Source organism: Typopeltis vanoorti, chromosome 11 (genome assembly GCF_054136105.1).
Source record: "Typopeltis vanoorti isolate ZY-2024b chromosome 11, IOZ_Tvanoo_1.0, whole genome shotgun sequence".
Taxonomy (NCBI): domain Eukaryota; kingdom Metazoa; phylum Arthropoda; class Arachnida; order Uropygi; family Thelyphonidae; genus Typopeltis; species Typopeltis vanoorti.
In genome coordinates, this window is record NC_143559.1 from 123078953 (window position 1) to 123100066 (window position 21114).

At 35.2% G+C, this 21114-nt stretch overlaps 1 protein-coding gene across 1 annotated transcript in view; it reads right to left on the minus strand.

Moving 5' to 3' along the window:
* Positions 1–174: 174 nt before the first annotated feature.
* The window catches only part of Nf1 (neurofibromin 1), a 1119557-nt gene continuing 1098617 nt past the window's right edge, over positions 175–21114 (minus strand). Inside the window, exons 58-60 of the mRNA XM_090400295.1 lie at positions 15329–15468; positions 8636–8682; positions 175–768 (exon numbers count right to left, since the gene is read on the minus strand). Of these exons, the coding sequence (XP_090256421.1) occupies positions 448–768; positions 8636–8682; positions 15329–15468 (508 nt within the window). The 3' untranslated portion in view covers positions 175–447. The remainder of the gene's footprint in view (positions 769–8635; positions 8683–15328; positions 15469–21114) is intronic.

Genomic DNA, 21114 nt, shown 5'->3' on the forward strand with positions numbered 1-21114 from the left:
GTGAAATTAAAATACTATAATATTACAAGTAACTTTTGTGCATAAGAAATGACTAATAAAATTGTTTTTATAAATGAAAAAAACTTTACAAACAGCATAGAGAGTGAGAAAGAAAAGTAGGATATCACACAATGTTTTAAATTCTGCTGTATATCAGCTAATACTGATTTCTGCTTCACCATAATTCACGTGCTCATAAGTAAGAAAATTTACATCTCAGTACGTAAAATCATTTTACATTACAAAAAATTACATCTCATAAAATAACAGTTTGACAACAATATTACTGTACAAAGGAAGAAGATAACTACCCAGTAGGAGCAATGAAGCTTCATCTGGGTATTCACCCAGGACCCAAATGAGCATGGGATTGATGATAAATGGGAATTGCACAATGTACGGTAAGTAGCCTTCTTGTGACGTTTCAAGTGGTACACCTGCTTAATTTCAGTGTCCTAATTTGCCATTTTTAGATCCCTTACATTTGAAGCTGCGTTGCCTACTAAGCTGACTTGCTGATCCATGTCGAATTCTTGAAGAACTATCTGTGGCAATGCTACAATAATCACCAGCTGCTTCTTTTTCAGTTGGAGAACCAAGTGTTAAGCTTGACATGGAAGATGATAAATTCATTGTAGATGATACACTTAAGGTACTTGGATACTGAGTAAGTTCATGTAATTCTCCATCATCAACAGGTAAACAAGTTTCCACCATAGCTTCTAAGCAGTTAACAAAGAGTTCAGCATTGTCAAGATTGGTCTGAGACTAATGGGAAGAAGATAACAGAACAAACATATAACTAACAAATTAAAAAATTTTTTTTATTATAAATAATTCTAATAAATACATAAATAAATAATGTGTTGCTATATATATATATAATGAGATGCATGAAGAGGAACTCCCTGAATATTAAATTTATCATAAGTACTATTAAAATTTACCTGTCTATTATAATAACATTATTTTGGTTAAAAATACCTTGTGGAGAGTGGATGTTTATAGGGCATACTGGAAGAAGGTTGTCATGCTACACACGAAGAATATATTTTGTTTTAAGAGAGTGATGATTGGGTGTGCAGCATTTATTTAAATTGTGAAGTTATTAATTATTGTACCTTGTTTGCCATAATGTTCTTCACTACTATTATAGCAGTTTGCATAAGTCCACCGTCTCGCTTATTGTTACCCAGTCTGCCATCATCCAAACTAATCATGGACAAAGACGTCAGGATTTTCTAGAATTATTATTATTATTAGGGGCAACTCCAAGGAGTCCTTAGACTCATCGAAGGAGGCCCTAAACATCATGTCAAGAACTATTCAGCATTCGAAGAGTATCTATCATACTTTGCTTTGAACTCATTCACAGTCATGGCACCCACAACAGATTCTGGCAGCTTATTTCACTCATTCACCACTCTCCAAGTAAAAAACCTAGTTCTAATACCCTTGCTCAGTTTCCATGGATGGCCCCTGTTCTCCCACCACTAGACCTGTTCTGAAAAATTTCCTCTGAATTAATCTTGCAAAAACCCCTCAGTAATTTGAGGGGTTTTTGCAAGATTAATTCAGTCATTCAGTCTCAATCATATCACCCCTTTTATGCATATCAACCAATTTCTGTAACCCACAGATCTTCAACCTATTCTTGTAAGGTTAATTCAATTCAATAGACCAGCTATCATCTTGGTCACTCGCCTCTGGATCCTTTCTACCTCCTACCCACCAAGAAGAAACCCTGGTGCCCAGATCTGAGCACAGTAGTCAAGATGGGGTTCTTATCAAAGCTTGATAAAGAGGAACAATAACCTGCTTATCTCTGCTTGTCAAAGTATTCTTCAGTAACCAAGTGATCTGATGAGCTGATTTAGCCACTTTTGCTATGTGCCTCCTAAACTACAACTCCCTATCCACAACTCCCACTCCCAAATCTCTGGTTCCTGGAGTACAGTTCCACCAATGTGGTATATTGCTGCTAATCTTTTCACCCCAAAATGCATAATGTTACACTTTGCTACATTAAACTGACATCCATTCTCCTTGGCCCAGTCTGCCAATCTATCCAAATCATCCTGCAAAATTTTGACGCCATGTGTATTCACTATTGCTATACCCAACTTTGCATCATCGGCAAATAAATGAACAGTTCCTCTCGGATCCTTTCCTATATCATTAATGAACAAATTAATAGCAACGGTCCAAGAACAGAACCCTGCATCACACCACTGGTAACAGGCCTTCTTTTGGACTCTACTCCTGAATAAACTACTCTCTGATATCTCTCCATCAACCACCCTCCTATTCATCTCCATGTGCTTCAGTTTACTGATTCAAATTCCATGTAGTATCCTGTCAAAGGCCTTAGCAAAGTCCAGCAGTATCACTGTAAACCCATTACCCTTATCCAGTTCAGCCGTCACTGCAGTATAAAACGTGAGCAAGTTACTGAGGCATGATCTACCCTTCACAAAACCATGCCCCCCCCCATACATTATCCCATGTTCATCTCTCCAATGCCACACTTGGAGCTTGTATGCATCTAAAATGTAAGTAATGGTTAGTGCTGAGAGATGGAAGTATTCTCAGTTTTCACAGCAGTGAAAATAATAGTATGGAAATAAGTGTGATTGAAGAAGGAGAATATGCAAAAGTGTCTAAAGATTTAATTATGGAGTGTGAGATAGAGTATGCAAATTTGGCAACTACAGTGAATGAATGAGTTGGGTGAGAGTAGAATTCTTGAAAGAGAAATAAACATGAGGGAGAGGAAGAGGTGTATTGCATGAGGACTAAGTTGAGAAGGGTGAATGGAGAAATTAGGATGGTTGAGAGGAGTTAGATGATGTGATAGAAACAAAAGTGGAAGTGAAAGTTGAGAGAATATGAGAGAGCAAGGGAAGAGGGTACAAGCAAGTGAGAACAAGTCAAGAGGATTTTGCATTAAGGGAAAGAAGTGAGAAGAAGAGATTGTAAGAAGAATGAATGAGGCTGTGAGAAGAGTAATGTATGATGATTTTGATAATTCAGAATATACACAAGGAGTGCTTGTTAGGGAGAACTGATACTGAATGGTGACTATATCAATGAAGAAAGGTTAAAAATGTGGATGAGATGTGGATGGAAGTGATAGTTTGGTACAAATGACATGAGAGACAGTGTGAATGGATAGAGTGTGTAGCAGAAAAGTGTGAGGAGGGATAGTGAATGTAGTGCCTCAGTATGACATGGCAGAATTGAAAAGATGTGCAGTGATAATGAAGGACCCAACAAGAACAGAATATGTAGCATGAGGTTTGGATAGTGTGGAGTGCCTTAGAGCAGTATGCAAGAGATGACTGTTGTTTTATGAACATGATGATATAGGAAAACTAGAATGCCAGGTGGAAGGTAGCTTTGGTTTGGATCAAATTTTAGCCAATACAGCTATGAGGCTAGAGGATTATATCAGTTGTGTGTATATTCTTCTCACTGGTGTGCCTGTTTTGTAAGATAATAAACAAGAGCTTCCAGAACAGAAGACCCTTCTACCTCTACCTAAAACCTGATAATTCAGCTTCTCTTGAAAAGTCTTAATAAAGCTTACTGTGTCCTATACCTGGTATTCAAACCCAGAGTAGAGCAGAGTGGAGACTGGGGAGAGCATTAATGAATATATAGTTAATAAGAAGAGCAACTTTTACATTGTTTATTTCTAAATATAAATGCTAGAAATATCAGAAATCTAGAGAATGAGTATATGACCTTGATAAATCTGGTTCATCTAAAGATATTGGTATCCATGAAGGGGTATATTAATGGCTTTGAGAGTATATGGTGTAAGCTAGAGTATGTAAGACAAGTTATTTAGTGAGATATTGCTAGTGGTAAATGTATGCGGGTCTGGTTGGCCGAGTGGTTAGCATATCCATTCTCCAGCCAAAAGGCTGCGGGTTTGAATCCATGGTGGTCATGGATGTTTGTGAAAATGCTAGTGCCAGTGGCGGTGGACAGTAGATGGCATTGGTTTAGATGAGGTTGACTGATGGATGACATGTGGATGAGGTTGAGCGGTGGAGATGGAAAGTTGTAGAGCAGGTACCCTCCCTTGATGAGTCTTGGATTCCCTGGAGGTGTCAAATAATAATAATAAATAATAATATCTATAAATTATCTTAGCAAAATGTGAAAACAGATGATCAACTACAGTAATATTAATTGGAAAAGAAGATACAGTAATAAAGGCAAAAGCAAATAATTTCTGGAATTTTTTAGAGACAAATAGCACATGCATTACATGGTGGGGATAAGTATATAGCAGTCTTATAAAAAAAAAAATAATAAAATAAAATAAAATAAAAAAATAAAAATATATATATATGTTTTGATTGATTTACTTGGTTGATATACATTTAAAAAAAAATTGAATGACTAGAAACTGAGAAAAATGAAAACAAAGTTTATTAGCACAACTAGTTTCAGCTTGCATCAGCCTTCTTCAGATGCACATTAAAAAAGAAATAACCAGAAATAACATAGAGGAAATATGTAAACATCACGGAAAGTTAGTGTATATATTTCAACGTTGAAATGTCTTCAATGTGTAACTCAATTCCTAGACATCATAACCTTAAATATCCCAGTGTTTACCAGATTTGGTGAAACTGTGATATACCTTACTTTGGTCAAACAGAGAAATCGATCGAGTTACGCATTGAAGAACATAAGAGAGACATCAGTTACAGGAGAATGCAAGCCAGTGCTTTGTTTAGTCACGTTCTGTTCCAGCCAATTCTAATGAAGAAAACCTTAGCCATACAGTCCTATGGGACAAGTCTAATAACATTTTCCATTGCCACAATGAATTAGAAAGGAAGATAATAGAATCAAAAGAAATCATTCTCAACAAAAACCTGAATTACAATCTTTCAGACTGTCATTGTTCGCGAGATGCTATATGCATGCATACGCCCAACAATGAAGCCAACAAGAGAACAGTTTTGAATGCACAGACTTCAAAGTTGAAATATATACACTAACTTTCCATGATGTTTACAGTTATTTCCTCTATGTTTTATTGGTTATTTCTTTTTTAATTTGCACCTGGAGAAGGCTGATACAGCTGAAATTAGTTGTGCTAATAAACTTTGTTTTCATTTTTCTCAGTTTCTAGTCATTCAATATAAAAAAAAAAATATATATATATATATATATATATATATGGAATTACAAGACAGGTAATGTTTTTACGGTACGAAAAAATGACATACCACTTTTTAATCTAGTATCGGGTTAGGATACATAAGTTTCAAGTAAAACATAAGGGTAGGATGAAAAAAGAATTGCAAATTAAGATCTTATGACAGATATAAAAAAGGAAGGTCGAGTGTAGTTATATAAAGGTGTATAAGGTGTCTATACACCTTTATATAACTACACTCTACTATAGTGTTTACTATACTTGTCACCTATGCGAGATAGGTGACAAGCAGTGGCGGCCCGTGAAGTTTTAAACGGGGATGCTGCATAATAATTTATTAATAAATAAATAGATTTATTTATTAATAAACTGGTTACTGATTAGGAAAAAAAATAATTTTTTAAAAAATTATTTTGTATAGGCAGCACCCCCATTTAAAACTTCATGGGCTGCCACTGGTGACAAGTATAGTAAAGAACATAGAAATGGAATATGAGAGAGAGAGAGAGAGACTAGCACCATGTTCCAAGGAAAATCTCATGTTCTTTTATTATTATGTGGCCAGTAGTATTAGAAGAAATGATTGTAGATGAATGCCTCTATACATGGAGTTGGTTGGGTGACCAATACAGCTAAAATAGAAGAGTTGTTTAATGATCACTTTATAAGTATTTCCATCTTGGTGAGATAGGTTTTATTTCTAAAGGAATGGAGAGAGTTCAAGAATTGGAAAAGTCTCATCTGGCCTCACAAAGCAGTGAGGACAGACGAGACTTTGCCACATTTATGGGGCTGGTTGGTTGGTTGGTTGGAATTATGGCCAAATCAACTAAGGCACTGAAGTCCATGTATCATGTCTGTAAATTGTGTTTATTTTTCTGGCTTCATTGTTGTTTTGTGAAAAAAACAAAACAAAAACAAAACATGTTTCCAGGAGGAATATTCTGTCTATTTTAAGGGAATGTGCTAAGGAGCTGACCTAGCTATTTAATGCAAGTCTCGCAGCTCAGAAGTGTTCCTACAAAGTGGAAGGAGAGAGCAAGATAGTACCAGTGCATAAAGATGGTAAAATTGAGACATCAAACTATGGACCAGTTTGTATTTATTCTGTGGTTATTAACTTCTTGGAAAAATTAGCAAGAGCATATAAAGAAAAAGGCAGTGAGGTTAATATTATTTATGGTCAGCATGGATTTGTGAAGGGAAGGTTTGTTTCTGTAATGCAGTTCTGTAAAGTAACAAGATATCAAGGCTAGAAGACTGGACTGACAATCATGTCTGAGAAACAGATTTTTTTTTTTTTTTTTTTTGAGGGAGAAAGAGTTAGCAACAGTGTTGCCTACAGCTCTTCAGATGAATAATGAAGTTCTGTTATAGATTTAACTTTGAAAACAAATCATTACAAACAAATTCTTAAGGAATGCCCTCTTCTTTCTCACTTGGAAAAATCCAAGTGCTCAGCTGGACAGAAAATTATTAATAAAGTGAGGAAAGTGCTGTTTGCAACCAAGGTTATAAAGATCTTTCATATCATAACCTCTAGGAAGTGACATGTTTTCTGCATGTCAACAAAAACTGATACCAAGATATTCATATTTCAGATATGTATCTCTGATGGATGTTTTTAGATTAATCAATTTGTCTAACACTGATTGATTTCTATGGAAGCAACACTGAATACTGGAAAAAAAGTGACTGTTTTTTTTAGATACAGTAGAAGACGAATACTGCCCATTTTCTCAAAGATCTTGCACAGACAACAAATCAAATCACAATAGAGTAGTAATTGTTAAAGTAAAAACACCTTTGACCAAAACACAAGATGTTTTTTCTTTTCTCATGTTTGTGTATTGGTGGACAACCCACAAATCCTGGAGAATTCTCTATTGAAACAAAACTGTGCAGGGGAGGATAGAATGCATTTCTTGCAGGATGTATTAGAGAATATTATTATTATTAAGAGAGACCTTCAGGGAGTCAGAGACTTGTCGAGGGAGGCCACATACTTCACACACCAGCTATCATACTTATTCTTGAATTCATTCACACTGCTTGCACTCACAACATCCAATGGCAATCCATTCCAATCAAGCACCACCCTATGAGAGAAAAATCTAGTCCTCGCCCCCTTCTTAGTGGCATTCATTCTTAGCTTTGAAGGATGTCCCCCCTTGTCCTTTCCCCACCCTCCATAAATTGAAAAATTCCTTCGATTGAAATCCTGTATGACCCTTTCAGAAGTTTGTAAGCATATCTCTCAATCATATCACCCCTCTTTCTCCTGTTTGATAGTGTCTGCAGTCTACAAATTCTCAATCTGCCTTCATAATCAGTATTCCAGAATCCTGATATCATTTTTAACACTCTCCAATATATCAGAATCACAAGCAGGGAAGGATAGAATACATTTCTTGCAGGATGTATTAGAAACTATTATTATTATTAAGAGAGACCTCCAAGGAGTCAGAGAGGATATTAATTATGGAGAATCCTATATTTGGTTTAGTATATTTAAATGACTAGAAGGTGTAATATGTGAATGGGCATTAATGTACATGAATCATATTGAGAATCACAGAGAGAGATATAAGGGAAGGAAAGGCAGTTGTGAAAAGAAATATTTTTATTAGAAGAAAATAAATTACCAATAATTATTAGCTGTGGTATTATATGTCTGTATCCAATAAGCAAAAACATAAAATTAAGCAAACAAGGATGGACTAGAAATCTGGGATTTAGCCAACCAAATTAATTGTATTCTTATTGGCATAATAAAATTATTTTGCCATTATTCATTGTTTTTGTTGGGGGAACTAGAGCAAACAGTTGAAAGTCAGATAGTGGAATAAATCCCAACCAAACATCAGCAGAGTTCAAAATTGGTACTATCAAACTTAAGAAGCATTGACAGAAAAGAAATGGAACTAGTAGAAGAATTAGATAAATATCAGATCAACAAAATAGGTGGTACTGAAACAAAAAAGACAAAAATAGGTGAGTTTTCTAAGCAACAAATAAAAGATGTTATATTCAAGCAATCATGATAAGGGACAAGAAGGAATAGCTATAGTATTCAACACTAAATACAAGGATGATATTCTTGAATGGCAGGCAGTAGCAAGTAGAGTGGTGGGTAAATATCAGAATGGGGAAGTGGACTCCCCTCGATGAATCTTGACAGACTTTATGTTCTTAGGATGGACCTCCCACGATGAGTCTTTTGACTCCATGGAGGCCTGAATGATAATAATAATTTATGCCTATAGTCCCACAGAAGCAGTGATTGCAATACTGGTAAATTGGTTTATTGGTATTTCAGTAAATCAAAAATATTTTTAATGCATGTTGTAGTAATTTCAATCTTGACTAATGCAAGAAACTTTGGAGTTAAAGTTATTCCAACATACCATTAATGGTACTAAAATATTTTTAAAAAATTATAAAAATACTTACCTTAGAAAATGGTCCTGCAAACCTCCAGAGCCCTCCAAATCCAAAGGCTGCAAAATGCAATAATAGAATAGTAATAATTAAAATTTCTATAGTTCTCCAATTTCTTTTTTCAAATGAAAATGGAGTTTTCATCTGTAGAGGGGGGAAAAATTCTTCAAAAGTAAATTATTCCATGAGTGGCATGTAATGTTTTAGTCACAGAATATGGAAGGTATTCTAAATGTTGTCTAATGCTTATACTACTAATTAGTAGTTTTCATTGTTAAACTAATCATTGATTTAGAAAGTTTTTTTATTTTTTTTTTTATGGAGATTGCCAGTAGAAGGAAAATTTACATGCAGATTGCGGATGGAAGGTGCAAGAAAAGATAAGATTTTAGTATTACGAAACTATACAATACTTAATTTTAAGTTAACATGACTGTTTGTCAGTATAATGTGTGTTGCTGGATTGGATTTTGTTTTACTGTGTTTAGCTTTGCTCACTGTATCCATTATGGCAGCCACCACAACTCAATTCACTCCACCAATTATACACAATGTTATGCTGGCCTGGTTGGCCTAGTGGTTAGCGTATCTGCTCTCTAGCCAAAAGGCTGCATGTTCGAATCCTGCTGTGGGTATGGATGTTTGTGATTGTCTGTGAAAATACTAGTGGTGGGCAGCAGTAGATGGTGTTAGTGTAGTTGCAGTTCATTGTAGTTGGAGGATTGAGTGGTGGAGACAGAGAGGTGTAGAGTAGTACCCTCCCTGGAGGTGTCGTGTAATAATAATAATAATAATAATAATAATAATATTATTATTATTATTATAATTAATAAACAAGCTGATTTGTCTATCACATAATCATATAATTTAAAAACAATTTCAAAAGAGACTGGTATAATGAAATGTATATGTATGGAAAGACTTGTAGTTTTTCACAACAGCTGCAAGGTAAAAACAACACCAAAATAGGAAAAAATACAATTATTAAACTTACGAATATTTTGTCCATTTTCTATCCAGCATCTTCAGATGCACAATTATACCTGTGACAAGCACACATCATTGAACTAAATGAATGTGGAAAACAATTCAAATTGTAATTGAAACTGAATCAATGTCATTACATAGCACTTTTTATGGGCTGAATACCCATAAAGTTAATTTGGAGAAGTCAGACTATCCATTCTCCTAAATATCAACTACATCCTCTTACATATCCTAGAGTGTATAAAGTTATTTGTGGCTTCAGTTTAGCCTACTTTGGACAGCTTGTCAGATCAGTTAGCATCCACCTTGAAGAATGCAAAAATTATATTTGTGATCATCCATATGGCAAGATTAGGATTGGCAGACCACTCTCTGAATACTCCTCCACAAAGAATTAGATGGAGGAAAACATCAATACTACATAGAAGTTGTTATAGGTTGGAGAGACTATTTTTAGAATCAGCATCAGCTATGAAGTACTCTCCCAACCTAAACAAATATGGATGCATTAATTTGCCAAATATCTAGAAGACCATAATTTTGAGACCTGATAGCCAGACTTATCTAAATTAACTTTATGGTTGTCTGGCCCATAGAGAGCACCATGTAAGGACATCAGTTCAGTTTCAGTTACAATTTGAAATTTTTTTTCATATTTATTTAGTTCAGTGCTATGTGTTTGTCACAATAATAATTCTACTCTGAAGATGTTGGGTAGAAAACTAGTGAAATATTAATAAGTTTTATTATCATTATTGCATGGGACCTCCATAGAGTCCTAAGACTCATCATGGGAGACCCAAACTATCAACACAATATTTATTGTACCATTAACATAGCTTGAAACCATTAACAGACAAAGGACTCACAACTGACTCAAGCAAATCATTCCACTCATTCACCAATCTCCAAGCAAAAAATCTGGCCGTTGCTAACAATGCACTTATTCAACTTCCATTAATGACCTCTTGCTCTGCTCCTACTAGCCAAGTGCTGAAACATTTCCCCTGCAGCAATCCTATAAAATCCTTTAAGTAACTTAAATGTTTCTACCATACCCCCCCTTCCTTTTTTCACCTATTAACCAACTTTTGTAATTCACAAACTCTTAACCTTTTCATTTATTGCTATAATTCAATTCACTTCTCTTTGTCTCTACAAAGAGAATAAAAATCAGGTTATTAAACCATTTTATAAAAATTTGCAGTTATGAAAACAGTCTGTAACCTTGTTATCAAGTATCGCTCAACTTTAGTGAGAGGCTGAACCTTTATGTAAAACTGTTTATCTTACCTGAAAATTCATTTGAAGATCTGCTGGTAGCAATTTTAAAGCAGGCATGCATGTGCAGGCTTGATGCAGTAAGATGCAGAATATGGGTGGGAAACCACATGAAAGAATGTACTGTGCCCATTATTAAAAAGAAGGTCATTATTGTCATTGAGCATACACTCAACAATCCAGCCTTGCCCATTCATGTTGGTGCTACTTCACAGAGTATTGTGTCCAGCTCAGCCATAATAAGGATGAGCTGAGGCAGATGTAATATGAAATTATCAAGATTGCACTCAAGATTATCAAGATTTAATTCAGAATCTGGTGGTAAATAAAAGGAAAATATTATAATAAGAAATTCAGTGAAAGGTGGATGGCTACCACTTCCAGAGCAGTTTAAAGCAGATGTGCTGAAAAGGAGTATGGTTGCCAAATAGTATAGTGACTCCTCCTTTATGAATAATAGCAAAATGCCTTAAAGTGAGATCCTCATTGGGTTTTAAATGTCTCCTGCAGAAGAACTTTCATATTATTGATATTTTACCTCTCAGATTTTTAGGGAAAGACAACGTATACTATAATATTAATTATAAAAACTTTAATTAATACTTCCTATATTTCGGTATTTTACATTATCATCTTCAGGAAACATAAAAATAATGATATGTGCACGCAGGCACTAACACTAAACAAATATGAAGAAAACAATTGAAGTTGGTCCTAAAAGGTGCCACCTAGTGGGCTAAATTGGATAGTAGTCTTAGTTGTTGGGCTGATGTTCTAAGAATGCAAGCTTCCCATATTTGGGGCAGTCTCATGCATTCAAATTTGTTGAGGTTTGGGAAGTTTTTTTAGAGCTGAGGATGATTCCAGGAATAATCTCTCATATTTATACTTGCTGCGGTGTAGTAAAGTGACTTTCTTCCAGCCTATTTTGTGGCGGGTGTCCAAAGCATGGTCAGCAAGTCCTGAGTGGCTGTAAATGGATATAATCTGTTTCCACCAATGACTTGCTACCATGCTTTGGATACCTGCCACAAAATATGCTGAAAGAAAGAACTTTACTACACTGCAGAAAGTATAAATATGAGAGATTATTCCTGGAATCAGCCTCAGCTCTAAAAAACTCTCCAAACCTTAACAAATTTGGATGCATGAGACTGCCCGAAATATGGGAAGCCTTGCATTCTTAGATCATCAATCAAACAGCCAAGACTACTATCCAATTTAGCCAACTAGGTGGCACCTTTTAGGACTGTAGGACCGACTTCAGTTGTTGTCTAAAGCCATATTTGTTTAGTGTTAGTGCCTGCATGCACATATAATTATTTTTAGTTTCCTGAAGATGGTAATGTAACATTACTGAAATATAGGAAGTATTAATTAAAGTTTTTTAATTAATATTGCAGTATATGTTGCCTTTCCCTAAAAATCTGACAGTTATGTATCACCAACATATAAGTTTATCTACAAGAATTATTGATATTTTAGCATAATCCATGACAATTGCACTAAAAATTTTCCCATTCTTCTAGTTTTGTAGACTTATCCAATTTCTGAGAGGTTCAGGGCTCATTTCCTTTGTTTTTGGCTTGTGTCTGTCAATTTCTTTTGGGAAGTATGGACAGCCAGCATTCATCTCTTCCTCTGAAAAAACGTTCAGTACTTCATTTGGCATGTCAGAGCCAATTCTTGTGTTTACTCAGAGGATACACAAGTATCCATTTCTTTCTTTCGTTTGGTTGTTTAGTGGTTATTCTTTCAGTGATGCCCCTGCAATAATTTTCCTGGAAAAGCATTCTCGATTTAGCACACTCAATTTTACAAGTTGTTTCAGGAGTAAGACCATAACAGTTTGGACGACTGTTGGAAGTTTTCCACTTGGTCATACTATAAATTATAGATGCCAAGAAATTATATTCTTGGTTTAATCCTTTATCCATGTATAAGCAAGCAAAGTTTGTGCCTGAACTATTTTCAGGGCTGGGCAACTCATATAAAGAAGCTAATAACTTCACATTACTTGCCTTAGTATCTCATAATGCAAAGCACATATCCTTATGGGCATGTATAATGCTATATATTATGGGAAGGGTCACTACCCAGACCGTTTTCAACCTTTATTGAGGTCTCATCAGCAGGAACTAGAACTGGTGTTACACCTTTTGGCTACTCGTATATGGAAATATGACTTCTGCATTATTTCAACCTTGGTATCACCTCTGGGCCTGGCTCTCACTGATGAGACCTCAATAAAGGTCGAATCCAGTCTGGGTAGTGACCCTTCCCATAATGCATAGCATTATACATGTCCATAAAAATATGTGCTTGCATTATGGGATACTAAGGCAAGTGATGTGAAGTCATTAGCTTCTTTATACGAGTTGCCCAGTTCTGAAATTAGTTTAGGTGCAAACTTTGTTTGCTTACACTTGGATAAAGGATTAAACTAAGAATATAATTTCTTGGCATCTTTAATTTATAGTTTCGACGACCAATCTGCTCGAAAGAGAAACACTAACGATTGTAAACCAATAATTTCAGAGAAAAAAAAATATTCCCTAATGACTTTTATTCCCCAAAGAGATAGTATGGGCTAAAGCAGATCCACCTAACTTTGAAGACCAGTGGCACCCATCTCCATCCTTCAAACATTTACTGATAGTGAACCCAAACTATCAATCGATCCAAGCTTTTCAGGAGAGAAAGTACAGCAGACAACTGCAAGCATCTCATAGTCCTAAATAATAACACTGGTATTATTGTCTGTCAATGGTATGAGTTCCATGACTGAGTTTCTTAAGTACTGGGTTAACAAACACAGTTTCCAAGAAGATAAGCCTAATTGTCCTATCAGAGATTGACTAACCTAAGAGCTAGTTGAGGACCAGTTTAGAAAAAGCTGCTCTAGTTAATGAATAGAATCAGTCTTTCTTCAGGCAACCTGGCACTATGGATGTAAACATAATTTTCATGGTGTTACAGAATGAAAAACGAGCAGATATTTGTGGTGAAGGGGACCACTGGGTGGTCCCCTTCACCACAAATTGGTACCTAATGTGGAGGGAATGGTAGTTGTATAAATTTAGTGAGAATTTAAATGAAATATTATTATTATTATTATATAACACCTCCAGGGAGTCCAAAGACTCATTGAGGGAGGGTACCTACCCTAAAGCTCTCTCTCTCTCCTCTAACTACAACTACACCAACGTCATCTAATGCCCACCACCACCAGTATTTTCACAGACAATCACAAGCATCCATGCTCAAGGCGGGATTCGAACCCGCAGCCCCTCTGGCTGGAGAGCGGATACGCTAACCACTCGGCCAACCTGTACCTTATTCCAACATAATGCGGAACTAAATAAAGTCTTGACAAATAACACACTGATTTGGAAAGAAATTATAACAAGTTAATAATAATGTAAACTTGATCATATAGCACTACGAGAGTATCCTGTACCTCTTGAGAGAAAATATCTGGAATTTGATGACATAATTTTGATGTGGAAAAAAGTTTTTTTTTTTTTTTTAAATGTATGTTTGGGACCACTGCTATTTAAATTATATATTAATGATATCAGGAGAAGTTTGAATGAGGACATGCAGTTGTTTGTGGATGATGCAAAGCTGGGAAGAACTATGAGAAGTAGAGCAGAGGTTGCCAATTTAATGTTGCAAAGCGAGTTTTAAATGTTTTTAAAAATTGAGAAGAAAACATGGGATGAAGAATATAATTTTTATACAATTAGTTGGAATATCTCAGAGGAAGTGGAGGAGATAAGGGATTAAGGGGGGGTGGGAGGTGACAGTGGATAAGGGCCTAAAATCTAGGGAACAATTACATTTAAATTGTGAGGACAGCACAAAAGATTATGGCAGTAATACAGAGAACACATGTTAACGAATGGAACCATAATTTCTTCTTAGAAAAGAAGAAGTTATGGTTCCATGGTTTGAGACCTTGATCAGACCACATATGGATTACTTTGTAGAGGGATGGGCACTTAGTTTTCAAAAAGGATGAGGATATATTGAAAAGGTCTAACGATGATAAAGGTGGTCTCTGGAATGTTGAGTATAAAGAAAAATTGAGGAAATAAAAAATGCGGTCTAGAGGGAAAAGGGAAGTTTGAATAATATAACTATGGAAGTTGTATAAGGAGGGTGTAAGTGTGTGCAAGTGTGTGTGTTTGGGGAGGGGAAAGGGGAGTGAGGAGTAGATTTTTTTTTTTTTTTTTTAATGGAAATCAGTGGGTGATTAGAACATTACCTGAGTGTAGTGAGTGTGGAGATGGTAAAGCTTTCAAGGCACAATTTGATGAGTTACACGTGTGATAGTGGAAACTCACATAGTGAGTCATTTAACTCCATGGAGGTCTGATGGTAATAATAATAATCATCATAATTATAAATCCAGATATATGCACATAAACTTACTCTGCAAGTAATGGAGTTGCTGCTGACTGCTGTCTTCACAAGCTATCATGTTTTGAATTATACTCTGAACTGCACTTAAAATCACCTGATCGTGACACAGGGAAAGAACACTAGTAATTTTTGCATCCATCAGGCTGTGTCTGTTAATGAAAATGATATACAGTTTGATAGGTAGATAAGACTAAACACACACACACACTCTCTCTCTCTCTCTCTCTCTCTCTCAACATTCAAAATATAAAACAAACATATATACTAACACAGTATGAATTTACTATCAAGGTTAAGAATAGGTACAAATAATTTCTTCTTGGAAAACAAATCAAAATTGATGCTAATCATAGCCCTCTAAGTAAAAACTATTTATTCTTCTTCTAGCTTCTTTTACTGAGGCTTTAAGTTAAGCAAGTATCCAAGATAAAACCTAATGGAAGGCCACTTAGAGGAAGATCATGGTGATTGTGGAAGAATAACATCAGAAAGGACTTGACTGAGGAAACCCAAGTCATTTTCAAGTGGTTTGAAAAAGTTTCGTGTTTGGTCCCTAGAACAGGGCTTCTGGACTATGTAAAAAAAAAAAAAGTATAAATATAGAAAAAAAAAATCATTAACCTACCAAAGGTACAAATGTACTATAGGTTTACAAAAGCCTTTCATGAATGAGAGTCGTATAAAAAATAAAAATAATTTATTATTATTGTACGGGCACCTTCATGGAGTCCGAAGACTCATTGTGGGAGACCCAAACTATCCACACAATCTATCATACCTCTCCTTGAATTTGTTAGCAGACAAAGTGCTCACAACTGACTCTGGCAATCCATTCCATTAATTCACAATTCTCCAAGTGGGGGGAAAAAAAAAAGAGCTAGTCCTTGCATCCTACTAACTGTACTTCTACACAACTACCATGGATGACTTCTTGTTTTGTCTTCCTCTAGTGATGTGCTGAAACATTTCCCATGTACAGTATAAAATTTAATTTACTTAAGTAAATTAAATGTTTCTATCATATCCCTCCCTGTTTTTTTTTTTGGGGGGGGGCTATCAAGTAACTTCTGCAATACCTACATCCTCAATCTGTTTTCATAAAGCACATTCCACAGAATACTCACCATCTTTGGTCACTTGCCTCTGAATTCTCTCCACCATTTCTTCATTCCCAAGAAATGCAGGAGACAGTCCTGAGTACAGTAATCTACATGTTGGAGTACTAAGGCCTTATAAAGATGAATAACAACTTCCTTGTTAGTGTGTACTTTAAAAGCCAAGTAATCTTATGAGCTACTTGGGAACCCTAATAACATGCTCTCTAAACTCCAATTCCTTGTCTGCAACCACCCCAAATCCCTAGCTTCACCTCTTTTCTGGAGTATAATTCCATCAATGTGGTACACAGTCTGTATTCAATTTATCCCAAAGTGCACAACTTTTATTACACCACATTAAACTGACACCCATTATCTTTCGTCCATACTGACAGTCTATTTAAATCATCCTGTGAGTAAGCTCTCCACACAACTACTATTCTGCCTAATTTTGCATCATCAGCAAACAACTGAACATTTTCTTAATAATAATACAACTGTCCTGGTTGGTTGAGTGGTTAATGTATCTACTCTTCAACCCAGGCTTCAGTTTGAATCGCACTGTGGGCATGTGTGTTTGTGACTGTTTTTAGGTAGTAGGTGAATTTCACTGCTTAGTGTGAGACCACTTCTTAGATGCCTGAAAGTTCCATGTTTTTTCTCTAGAGCAGGGTTTCTGAACCAGGTCAATTATAAATAAAAACAATACAAAAAAAAAATTATAAAGCTTAATAAAAATAGGAAATAATCCCTAAAATAAATTAAAGATGCCAAGAAATTATATTCTTGCTTTAATCCTTTATCCAAGTGTAAACAAACAAAATTTGCACCTGAAGGAACTTCAGGACTGGGCAACTTGTTTATAGAAGTTAGTGACTTCACATCACTTGCCTTAGTATCCCATAATGCAAAGTACATATCCTTAATGACATGTATAATGCTATGCATTATGGGAAAGGTCACTGCCCAGACCAGTTTTGACCTTTATTGAAGTCTCATCAGTGGGAGCCACAGATTACTAAGGCAAGTGATGTGAAGTCATTAGCTTCTATAAATGAATTGCCCAATCCTGAAGTTATTTCTGGTGCAAACTTTGTTTGCTTCCACTTGGATAAAGGATTAAATCAAAAATATAATTTCTTAGCATCTTTAATTTATAGTCCATGTGGAAAAATTATCCTTTTATATAAGAAAGATGATAAAACTGATGAAAGAAAATTTATAGCTCTCTAACTCTTCTCCGAATCCTTAATGTTTTTTTTTCACAAAATTATAGATATCAGAATAAAAAATTTGCATATGTTAAACACAGACATATTTCTTGATTTTCTCAAGAAAATTTATGGAATTCTTGATGACTTTCTTTGATGATTCAAATATTCAAATACAAGAGTGAGATTTGTTAGTCAGCTTTAACATCGTTTCCCTCTTTACCAACATTCCATTATCTGACACTGTTATTTACTATATGATTACTCTCCTGATATTGCAAAGATTTTTGAATTTGTTATATAATCAGGATATTTCAGCTGGAAAAACAAGATCTATAGACAAGTTAAAGGTACTGCCATGGGTAGCCCTTTGTCTCCACCTTTGGACCACTATTTTTTGAACCATCTGGAAGACACCTTGTTTTCTCATCCATTCATCCCTAATCCTCTCTTTGGTTTTGTTATGTTGATGATGTCTTTGCTATTTGGCCATATTCTAAAGAGAAACTTACTATTTTCCTACAACAGATTAATATCCTTCACCCACGCATTCAGTTCACCATGGAAAAAGAAAAGGCCAGTAGTTTACCATTCTTGGACATCCATCTTACACGCACAGTCTCTGGTAATTTATCAACCAGTGTTTATCGAAAACCTACTTTTACTGGCAGATACATTTATCAAAAGTCTGCTCATCACACTGCTCAAAAGAAATTGGTGTTATCAAGTCTTTAATTAATAGAGCAGATAAGGTGTGCTCCTTTCCTGCAAGCTTACAACAAGAACTTCTCACTATCAAAACGTTAATGGAATTTAATGGTTACAACACCCTAATCAAATCCAGCAGATAACTGACTCCTATGTTCCAATACCTCAGGATTCTTCAACAGACTGCAGGGTTCCAATCCCTTATATTTCTGGCATCTCAGAACCGATTGGTAGAATTTTGAAGAAGTATTATCTCATTCCCACATATTTTCTGATCAACAAAATTTCTCATCTGTTGCCATCTACAAAAGACAAACTGACACCTCTGTAATTAGCCGGCTTTTACTAGATACCATGCAAATGTAATATAACATACTTTGGACAAACAGGTTCTGTGGAAAAAAGAATTAAATTAACGAACATCAATATTATATTGAATACATGAAACCTCAAAGGTCTGGTCTAGCACAACATAGTATTGACACTAAACACAATATCCAGTGGGATAAAGCTCATCTTCTCCATAGATGCATGTTTAAATATGAATGCCTTTTCAAAAAAAGTTGTGAAGCTCTTTTACATCAGACAAATCTGAATCAGAACGATTGTCTCTCTCCCAAAAGTTTGGGAGATACTTAGCTTGTGTAACCATCAAAAATAGTTTTTAATAATATTATTTATTAATAAAACTTATTATTTAATTATTAATAAAATGGAATAAAAATTTCCATCAAAGTATTAAACTTTCTCCTACTGTGAACTTAAACACTCTCCTTTTTGCTGATGACCAAATAATAATCACAAATTCTGAAGATAACTTACAGAAAGATATTTTAAATTTAAATAAGATAGCCAAAGATTATGGAATGATCATATCAACAGAAAAATCAAAAATGACGGCCTTTAAAGGAAGATCTAGTAAGAACTAAAATAGTAATAGATAACAAGATTTTAGAATGGGTGAATTCATTTAACTACCTAGGATGTATGATTACATATGAAAATGAAAAAGATATAAACCTAAAAATCGCAAAATATTTAAAAATAACAGGTGTAATTAACTATATATTAAAATCTAGTACAAAAACAAACCAGACTAAAAGTATACAATACATTAGCCCTCCCAGTCCTATTGTATAGAACTGAAATCTGGACAATATAACAAAAAGACAAACAAAGATTAATAACAGCTGAAATTAAGTTTATGAGAAAACTGCGAAGTATACTCTATTCGATCACGAAAGAAATGGAGAAATTATGAAAGAATTAAACCAGGAATCAGTAATAGAAAAAATTAAAAAATATAAACATAAATGGATGAAACATGTTGGAAGAATGAAAACAGAAAGATTACCAAAACAAGCCTTAAATTACAAACCATTAGGAAAAAGAAAACCAGGACAGCTTAAAGTGACCTGTTCTGGCCACTCTATGCCTAAATCCTTGACAGGCCTGATGATGATGATGATTTATTAATATAAATTTCTAGCATGCGGCAATAGTTTTTAATTGATAAACAACTGACTGCTGTATGTACTTAGTATTCCTGTTCCTTTGATTTGCTTGTTTCTTCACACTGATGATGTACTGTTATTTTCAGTACGAAATATCTATACTTTCATTTCATTAAAGTTAATTACTATGGTTATCGTGTAATTTATTATTTATAGTCATGCCACAGGTACCTTTAAAGAATGGTAGACTGTTGCATAAATTGGAGAACATGGGTTTAGATTATAGAACATTAGTGTGGATAAGAGGATGGCTGACTGACAGATATTAAAAAGTGGTATATGGGGAATGTGAGTCTGCAAGATTTAAGCAAGATGAGTTTCTTCATTCTCTTCCTAGCCATATAGGCTACTCTCTAGGCACTTCTTCCTTTAATGCTATGGTTTGTATATAGGCTGAAACGAATGTTCACATGTAAAGGTAAGGATGTCATTTTGCCTCTTTATAAGGCCTTGATAAGACCTCACTTGGACTATTGTGCGCAGGTCTGGTCTCCTGGTTTCTGTTGTGATTCTGATATATTGGAGAGAGAAAGTGTGCAAAGGAGAGTGTTAAAAATGATATCAGGATTATGGAATACTGATTATGAAGACAGATTGAGAATTTGTATACACTAGCAAACAGGAGAAAGAGGGGATAATTTAGACTTACAAACTTCTGAGAGTCATACAGGATTTCAACTGATGGAATTTTTCAATTTATAGAGGGTGGGGAAAGGAAAGAAGGCATCCTTGGAAGCTGAGAATGAATATCGCTAAGAAGGGGTAAGGGTTAGATTTTTCTGTGATAGGGTGGTGCATGATTGGAATGGATTGCCATTGGATATTGTGAGTGCAAGCAGTGTGAATGAATTCAAGATAAGTATGATAGCCGGTGCATGTAGTATGTTGCCTCCCTTGATGTGTCCCAGACTCCCTGGAAGTCTCTTAATAATAATAACAACTCACACACAGGCATGTCATCTCTGCCCCCACTTCCAATATGAAGTAGTCTGAGATGATTATGACCTACGTGGAGCCAAGCAAGAACAATTTTCTCTTTATGAACCCTACATAGACTAGACTGCCACAATTTAATTTCTTGATTCGATATTGCTTATTATTGGTCTTTTTATTACATAAGCTGTCCTAGCTGCAGTATCTGCAGCTTCATTTTCCTTAATCCTAGTGTGGTTTGGGATCCAACAGAAGGGCATACCCAAACAGAACTCTCATAATAACTGAGAGAAGGCATACTGAATATGAGACAGTCCCAAATGTTTCTGCAG